The sequence below is a fragment of the Protobothrops mucrosquamatus genome, unplaced genomic scaffold, assembly GCF_001527695.2.
Source record: "Protobothrops mucrosquamatus isolate PMUCROS unplaced genomic scaffold, P.Mucros_1.0 scaffold859, whole genome shotgun sequence".
Taxonomy (NCBI): Eukaryota; Metazoa; Chordata; class Lepidosauria; order Squamata; family Viperidae; genus Protobothrops; species Protobothrops mucrosquamatus.
The window spans coordinates 381891-391077 of record NW_015387114.1 but is presented as its reverse complement, the minus strand read 5'-3'; the positions used below and the strand labels follow the sequence as shown (position 1 = coordinate 391077).

Sequence of the window (9187 nt, the reverse complement as noted above, 5' to 3'; positions counted from 1 at the left end):
ACTTTGGAGAATAGCTTGACTCCCTCTTCTTTGGGGCAGCCCCTGAAATATTGGAACACTGCTATCATGTCCCCCCTCGTCCTTCTCTTCGTTAAACTAGACATACCCAATTCCAGCAACCGTTCCTTATATGCTTTAGCCTCCAGTCCGCTAATCATCTTTGTTGCTCTTCTCTGTACTCTTTCTAAGTTCTAAGTCATTTGCAGTCATTGTTGGTTTGGCAAGCAGTGCTCATGATCACCTACTTTAGTCATTTCTCAGTTGGACAATTACAATGAATTCTAATAATGGTTGATCAGTGAACATATATTATCTCTTGCATCTCGCCTTGTTTCTTCTGACCTTCATACCACCTCCTCCTTCTTCACCTCTCTACATTGCTCTGAGCTGTCTGGCAGCCTTCCTTGTAGGAAAATGGCCAGTGAATCCTTTATTTACATACCACCAGAATAATCAACTTCAGTTCTCCTTGTTTTAAGCAAATCAATTCCCAGCTCTGTGTTAGTCCAGAGTTGAGAGGAACACCTGTTCCGGTATTTTCTAAGGTTTATTCTACAAATATCTGTTGAACAATTGTAACCTGATAAAACCAATTGATACAATTCAATTATTACCTTAGGAAGACTATTTCTTTCTTATTGATTTCATGAAAGCACCTTTTATCTCTTTATTCCTCAAGCTGTAAATGATGGGGTTCAAACTTGGGGTCACTACTGTGTAGAGCAGGGCAAATATCCTGTTACTGTCCGCAGAATCTGCCGAGTTGGGACGAAGGTAAGTAAAAATGATAGTTCCATAGAAAATGCAGACAACAGTGAGATGTGAGGAACAAGTGGAAAATGCTTTGTGCCTATTCTTGGCCACTGGCATCAAGAGAATAGCGGAGATGATGAGGATGTAGGAATAGAGGATGAGCAAAAAGAGTATCAGGTTACTTAGTGCTGTTAATGTAGAAATGACCACCTCATTTTTGTAGGTATATGTAGAGGCCAGCCTCAGAACAGGCATAAGGTCACAGAAGAAATGGCTAATTTGATTTGACCCACAGAAGGGAAAGGTAAAGATTAAAACTGAGTAACCCAAGCCTACAAAAACACCAGTGGCCCATGACACAGCAGCAAGTATAGCACATTCCCTGTAGTTCATGATGCAAGGGTATTGCAAGGGTTTGCAAATGGCAACATAGCGGTCAAAAGCCATGACACAAAGAAGACAACACTCAGTGACACCAAAGAGAAGGAAGAAATACATTTGACATCCACAGCCCCAAAAGGATATAGTCTGCTTCTCTGATAATAAGTTCACTAGCATCTTTGGACTGATGGAGGAGGTGTAGCCAATTTCCAAAAAGGACAAGTTCCAGAGGAAGAAGTACATTGGGGTGTGAAGGGTGGGACTGACAATGGTGAGGAGTAAAACCAAACCGTTGCCCATCAAGGCTATGAGGTAGAATATGAGAATGAGGGAAAACAGAAGTTCTTGCCAAATCCAGAAATCTGAGAAGCCCAACAGGACAATTTCGGTGAAACAGGACTGGTTGTGTTTTTTCATGGTATCATTCATGTTAAAACCTGGGAACAAAAGATGAATGTTAAATAAAGAATTAAAGTAATAGTATTCACAATTCAATAGGCTTCTCACACTAGAGACCAATTCTTGATTTCTTTGTGTTGACTCAGAAGTAGTTAATCGGATCAAACATTTGGAAACAGTGAAGGAAGATTGCAATTTTAATTTAGTGTCCTATTCATTTTGCATTTGATTATGTCATATTAGTCAATCATTCTAGCACACTTTCTCACAACTCATTTGTGAACATTTTCAGTGCTTAGAATTTAAAATGGCTGTTTTAAATTTAGGGCAGATAGTTTATTTTTTATGTATTTGTTATTTCATGGATGCTGATCATAGTAAGAATTCAATAATAATTTTTAGCTCTGTTATTGGTTTCCTTTGAAATAAATTGAATTTTCGTAAGTGAAACTGTGCCCTGAGATTATGACTGGCAATACTGAAATCCTCAGGTAGTTGAAGGATTGCAGGTTGAAGAAAAAATATTTAGAATGAAGGCAGCTCAATTTCCCATTAAATGCGAAAATAATTCCATTTATTTTCATTGCGTATCATCAATCATGACCCATTCTTGTTACATAAAGAATGTCATTTTCCATTCAGACAGAACATAAAAATGTGCTGAAATGTAGGCATCATCTCTCCCTGGTTCAAAAGAATTCAATGCTAATGCATAGCAAACAGTGAAGACAAAACTCTCATAACTTTCACTAAAACATAATTTAAAAATTAACTTACCTATATTCCAGATACAGAGTACCAGGAAGCAAAACATAGAACATGGGCTCTGGTAAATGATGCTGTACTGATCTTATTTTGTGAATGGTTTTTGGATGATTTCAGATAGATGAGATATTTCTTCTTATGGAAAATTGAAATGCTGTAATATTCACCGGCAGTTTGAGGTTTTCAAGATTTCCCTTTCATACCTAAGTATTCATGCAGCCTCTTCTTTGGAAATAATCCTTATGTAGGCTGCTTACATCAGCCAATATCCTCATCCCTGCAGGAGCCAATGGATTCCTAAAGGATCTAAAATTCCAGAGACACTGGGAGACTTTTTCTTTAATGAGATCTCATGACAGGAGTCCAAGTATTCAACACAGGGATTTGCTAAATGAACACCATAGAACAAATCTCAAAGTGGGGGGAATCATTCGTTTTAGTAGCATTAACAAATGCACTGACCTCTGAAGCTGGATGTTTTCGTGTCCAAATTCCCTGATTCCCTGACTGCTTGCCATGTTTGCTTATCTTATAGGAATTGGAAAGTCAGTTTGGTGTAGTGATTAAGGCACCAGGCTAGAAATGGGAAGACTGTGAGTTCTGGTGCTGCAGAAGACAGGTTGGTGACTTTGGGCTAGCCATTCTTTCTCAGCTTTAGCAGGAAGACAATATCAAACTGCTTCCAAAATTTTATCAAGAAAACTTCAGGGACTTGTCAAGTTGCTTGCCAAGGCATCCCTCAAAAAGTTTGTATGTCTTGTCCAAGTCTTGCCTGAACTACAGAATCACCCGATAATTTCAGTTCCATTCAGGTTTCTTCCACACTCACTGATACCCACATTGTTTGAATCTCAAAGTGTGTGCTTTATTCATCATAATTAAACTATCCATTTTGTTGGTTTTAACACTAAAGAGTCACCAAAATGAATGAGTGGGCAGGCATTGATTCTGAGCATCTACAGGTAGTTCTCAACCTACGACCACAATTGAGCCCAAAAGTTCTGTGGCTAAGAGAGACAGTTGTTAAGTGAATTTTGCCCCATTTTACAACCTTTCTTGCCACAGTGAATAACTGCAGTTGTTAAGTTAGTAACACGGCTGTTTAGTGAATCTGGCTTCCCCATTGACTTTGCTTGTCAGAAGGTCAGATAACCACAGGACACTGCGACCATCATAAATATGAGTCAGGTACCAAGCATCTGAATTTTGATCATGTGATCATAGGGATGCTGCAATGGTCGTAAGTGTGGAAAAAAGGTCATATGTCACTTTTTCAGGGCTGTTGTAACTTTGAATGGTCACTAAATGAACTGTTATAAGTCAAGGATTACCTGTATTACCGGTAATCAACCTTGGCTTTGTAATTTTGAAAGTGCATGAACTGCTGTTACAGTGAGAACTGATTTATCATGTTATTACATGGCAGGTGGCTGAGAAAGGATCCTGGCATAAGAAGCACTAATTGATATTACACACTCCTCTAAATTTAACAAGAGGCCTCATCTAGTCAAGGTTCCAGGTGGCTTACATCACAAAACAAGATTATCAAAAATATCCATGAATATATTTCCCATTGTTCATCATTAACCAATTATGTTCACAAACACCAAAAACTTCCAGTCAGCTGAAAATGAGACAACAATGGACAGTAGTCTTCAGACACCTGTTATCTTCTGTCCTGAAAGCACTATAGAAAAGAAACATTTAATGATCTTGAAGTATGAGATGAGAGGACCATCCTGACTGAATGGGACAAGGTATTTCCAGAGGGAGGAGACATTACTATTTTGGACTCCCTAAGAATGAAGAGAACCATGGCATATGCTCTTTGTTCATATGTCCCATACAAGCTGAATCATCTTGACAATGGTTTCTTCTAACACATCTGGAGGACAAGAACATCAAAGAAGTTGATTGGGGGAAGAATCTGCTGTCATCTCATTCATCATAATTGAAGCACATTGATTCTTTTTAATAATCAGGGGACAAATATTCTTATCCATCTACCCACCACAGTAGAATTTCAGGAATTATGTGTTCTGCCTTTTAGAGAACTTGGTGACTCAGTAGCTTCTAAAGCAACACTAAAAATCTGCAAAAAAAAAAATTTCTAGAGAAAAGGGTAAAATTGAACTAACATCACCTGTTTATGTAGAGTACGGCACATTTTTTGAATAAGGTTTCAGATAATGTTGAGATAAATTAAAAATGCTGAATGAGTTACAAACAATGGAAATTTTGCAATATTCCTGGGAAAGATAATGAGTGAAGATTCTTGTACCATAGAAGATGCTTAATTTGTTTTTATCTCCAAGGAAGAAAGCTATTGGTTGAGTTCCTTGACTATCTGTCAACACCATGATGCATCCTTTTAAAATTCTACAGCCAGTACAATTTACTCTGTACACCATTATTGCTGATTTGAGAAGCAAGCTTATGATAACTTAAGCTTTAGACACTTCCCAGTTGGATCACAACAGTGGGTTCTGTATGCAGCTGATCAATGAACCTGTATGGTCTCTACCTTCTAGCATCTCATCTTGATCCTTCTGCCCTACCTCCTTCTTCTCAACCCCCACCTGAGCCCTTTTTCTCTACATTTCTCTGAACAGCCTGGCAGCCTTCCTTGTAATCCTTTACTTATATACCACCAGAATAATCTATTACAGTTCACCTTCATTTAAGGAAATCTATTCCAAGCTCTGTGTTAGTCCAGACCTAAGAGGAACACCTGCTCTGGTAGCTTCTAAGGTTTTCTCTACAAATATATGTGGGACAAATGTAATCTCTTAAAACCAATTGATACAATTTAATTATTACCGTAGAAGGTCTGTTTCTTTCGTAATGATTTCATGAAAGCAGCTTTTATCTCTTTATTCCTCAAGCTGTAAATGATGGGGTTCAGGCTTGGGGTCACCACTGTGTAAAGCAGTGCAAAAACCCTGTTATTTTCTGCAGAATAGGCTGAGTTGGGATGAATGTAAGTAAAAATGATAGTTCCATAGAAAATGAAGACAACAGTGAGATGTGAGGAACAAGTGGAGAACGCTTTGCGCCTGTCCTTGGCCAGTGGCATCATGAGAATAGCGGAGATGATGAGGATGTAGGAATAGAGAATGAGCAAAAGGAGTATCAAGTCAGCTACCACTGTCAATGTAGAAATGGTCACCTCATTTTTGTAGGTATAGGTAGAGGCCAGCCTCAGAACAGGCATAAGGTCACAGAAGAAATGGCTAATTTGATTTGACCCACAGAAGGGAAGGGTGAAGATTAAAACAGAGTATCCCACACCTACAAAAACACCAGTGGCCCATGACACAGCAGCAAGCATAGCACATTCCCTGAGGTTCATGATATATGGGTACTGCAAGGGTTTGCAAATGGCAACATAGCGGTCATATGCCATGACACAAAGAAGACAACACTCAGTGACACCAAAGAGAAGGAAGAAATACATTTGACATCCACAGCCCCAAAAGGATATAGTCTGCTTCTCTGATAATAAGTTCACTAGCATCTTTGGGCTGATGGAGGAGGTGTAGCCAATTTCCAAAAAGGACAAGTTCCAGAGGAAGAAGTACATTGGGGTGTGAAGGGTGGGACTGACAATGGTGAGGAGTAAAACCAAACCGTTGCCCATCAAGGCTATGAGGTAGAATATGAGAATGAGGGAAAACAGAAGTTCTTGCCAAATCCGGAAATCTGAGAAGCCCAACAGGACAATTTCGGTGAGACAGGACTGGTTGTGTTTTTTCATGGTATCATTCATGTTAAAACCTGGGAACAAAAGCAGACTGTTAAATAAAGAATTAAAGAATTATTCTTAACAATTCAATAGGATTCTCACACTAAAGACCTGTCTCTTGCTTCCTTCATTTTTACTCATAAGGAGCAAATTGGATCAAATCTTTAGAATTAAGAAAGACTGCAATTAAATTCTGTTTTTTAATTTATTTCTTATGCACTTTGCATTTGATTATATCATGCTAGTCAACCATTCAAGGAACCTTTCTGACAGCTCATTTATGGATATTTTCAGAACTGAACCTACTTTGAGATTATGACTGGCAATTGTAAAATCCTCAGGTACCTGGAAGATTGCAATTCCAAGGAAACCAATTTATGATAAAGCCAGCTCAATTTCCCATTAAACACAATTAGTTTTAATCGCTTATAATAATAATAAAGTTGGAAGGTACCTTGGAGGTCATCTAGTCCAACCCCCTGCTCAAGCAGGAAACCCTATACCATTTCAGACAAATGGCTGTCCAGTCTCTTGTTAAAAACCTCCAGTGTTGGAGCATTCACCGCTTCTGGAGGCAGGTTGTTCCACTGGTTAATTGTTCTAACTGTCAGGAAGTTTCTCCTTAGTTCTAGGTTGCTTTTCTCCTTGATTAGTTTCCATCTGTTGCTTCTTGTCCTGCCTTCAGGTGCTTTGGAGAATAGCTTGACTCCCTCTTCTTTGTGGCAGCCCCTGAGATATTGGAACACTGCTATCATGTCCCCCCTTGTCCTTCTCTTCATTAAACTAGACATACCCAATTCCAGCAACCGTTCCTTATATGTTTTAGTCTCCAGTCCCCTAATCATCTTTGTTGCTCTTCTCTGTACTCTTTCTAGAGTACATTGTAATCCATTCATGTTATATAAAGATTTGTCCTTTTCCATCTAGACAGGAACATAAAAATCTGCAGAAATTTCAGGCATCATCTCTCTCTGGTTCAAAAGAATTAAATGCTAATACATGGGCAAAAAAATTTAAACTAAAGCTCTCATAGCATTCTACTTAGCATCATTTAAAAATTAAATTCTCTGTCTTCAATATGCATAATATTAGGAATCAAACTACCAAACCTGACCTTTGGTAAATTATGAGATTTGATCTTACTTTGTGAATGTTTTTCTGATGATTTCAAATAGATGAGAAGATGAGATATTTCTTCTTAAAGAAAATTCAAAATGCTGTAGTATTTAATGGCAACTTGAGGCTTTGAAGATTTGCCTGCCATACCTAAGTTTTTATGCACTCTGTCCTCTGAAAAAAAAATTGATACTGTAGGCTACATACATCCACTGACATCAATGACTCTGAAAGAGCCACTAGATTCCCAGAGGATCCCAAACTCCAGGGAGAGTGGGGAACTTTTTCTCTAACAATGTCTCATGAGAGAAGCCCAAGGATTCATCCTGGGAATTTAGTACATGAATACCAGAGGGCAATCTAAACCTGGGTAAAATCATTCCTTTCAGCAGAGTTACTAAATCCATTGGCCTCAGACACTCGATATTTTTATGTCCAATTTCAATGGTTCTCTGTTTGCCATGTTTGCTTATATCAGGGGTCTTCAAACGTGGCCCTTTTATGACTTGTGGACTTCAACTCCCAGAATTCTTTAGCCAGGCACGCTGGCTGAGGAATTCTGGGAGTTGAAGTCCACAAGTCATAAAAGGGCCAAGTTTGAAGACCCCTGGCTTATATGAATTGGAATGACAGTTTGGTGTAGTGGTTAAGGCATCAGTTTAGATAGGGAGAGACCGTGATTTCTTGTCCCATTTTAGGTATGATGTAAGCTGGGTAATCTTGGACCAGCTGCTCTCTCTCAGGTGTTCATCGATGGGAGGGGGAATTCTATTTTTTTAACTCTAGGCTAGGGGTTTGGGCTGGGGTTTGCTAGAGCTGGTGTTGATTTCATACATGCCAAAATGATATACACAATAAAAGTTTTACATTAAAAGATCAGAATGTCTCAATGGTGTTTGCTTGGTTGGGTTCATCAGTTGGAACCATGACAGAAAAGTTCTGTCTGGCCCAGAATGTGGCACTCAGTGCAATTTTGAGTATACAATGGGATGCCCAGATAAAATCCTTCTATGTGAGGTGTACTTGCTCCCTCCAGGTCACTAGCAAAGTGGGTGGTGGGACAGAAAGCTTATTACATTTTTTATTCCCTTTAATTTTTGTCATTCAACTCATAAATTTCTGCTTTAAAAAGTGTAATCAAACTGAGATTTGATTCTCTAAGGCAGGGGTAGTCAACCTTGGCTCTTTTATGACTCGTGGACTTCAACTCCACGAGTCATAAAAGAGTCAAGGTTGACTACCCCTGCTCTAAGGCATCAAATTTTTTTCTTTTTTTCCCCTCCGGTTGCTTATATGTATGTGGTGATTCTATTGCATTCCATTAATAAATTCCTAATTGCAAATGTAGCAAATTTATAATTTATGATTCTTTCTTTTTTTTTTATTCTACTCATCTGGCATATTCATTCCCCTCATAACTGTTTTAAGAATATCCCAGTTTGTTCATACAAGTGGTCCTTGATATACAGCGACAGTTGAGTCACTAAGCAAGACAGCTAAGCTTTGCTAAGCAAGACAGCTCTTAAGTAAGTTGCCCTATTTTATGACCTTTCTTGCCACAGATGTTAAGTGAATCACTGCAATTGTTAAGTTAGTAACATGATTATGGAGTGAATCTGACTTCCCCATTGACTGCTTGTCAGAAGATTACATGACCCCAGGACATTGCAATCATCATAAATACATGCCAGTTGTTGAGTATCTGAATTTTGATCACATGACCATAGGGATGCTGCAACAGTCGTACATGTGAAAAACAGCCACGTCACTTTTTTCAATACTCTTGTAACTTCGAATGGTCACTAAACAAATGGTTCTAAGTTGAGGACTACCTGTACAGACGTTTGTATTATATCATTTTCCTGAAAAAGATATTGAAAGATTGGTGCATGTTGCTTAGCTGATGCCATACATTACAAAGCGGTAATGGTTTAAAACCACCTATTGTAGAGGAATGTGGTTTAGTCCTCCATTTTAAAGCTACAAGCATAGGCACAATTTCTCCTCTCTATAAATAATTTAGAGTGG

General features: G+C 38.6%; 2 protein-coding genes across 2 annotated transcripts; both read right to left on the bottom strand.

The window, feature by feature from the left end:
- Window positions 1-624: 624 nt before the first annotated feature.
- Window positions 625-1551, bottom strand: LOC107290243 (olfactory receptor 10A4-like). The gene has a single exon (XM_015819108.1). The coding sequence runs from the start codon at window positions 1549-1551 to the stop codon at window positions 625-627; it is 927 nt and encodes a 308-aa protein (XP_015674594.1).
- Window positions 1552-4130: 2579 nt separating this feature from the next.
- Window positions 4131-6055, bottom strand: LOC107290234 (olfactory receptor 10P1-like). Its single transcript, XM_015819099.1, has 2 exons — window positions 5119-6055; window positions 4131-4183 (listed from the first exon to the last, which is right to left on the bottom strand). Exons 1-2 carry the CDS (start codon window positions 6053-6055, stop codon window positions 4131-4133), a joined length of 990 nt encoding a protein of 329 aa, XP_015674585.1.
- Window positions 6056-9187: the final 3132 nt, after the last annotated feature.

Excerpts from the sequence above, each read along its gene's own strand:
- LOC107290243 (XM_015819108.1), bottom strand. The coding sequence starts at position 1,551 with ATGAAAAAACACAACCAGTCCTGTTTCACCGAAATTGTCCTGTTGGGC.
- LOC107290234 (XM_015819099.1), bottom strand. The coding sequence starts at position 6,055 with ATGAAAAAACACAACCAGTCCTGTCTCACCGAAATTGTCCTGTTGGGC. Across the intron at positions 4,184-5,118 it reads AAAGAAACAGACCTTCTACG|ATGTGTTAGAAGAAACCATT; the intron begins GTAATAATTAAA and ends CTTGTCCTCCAG.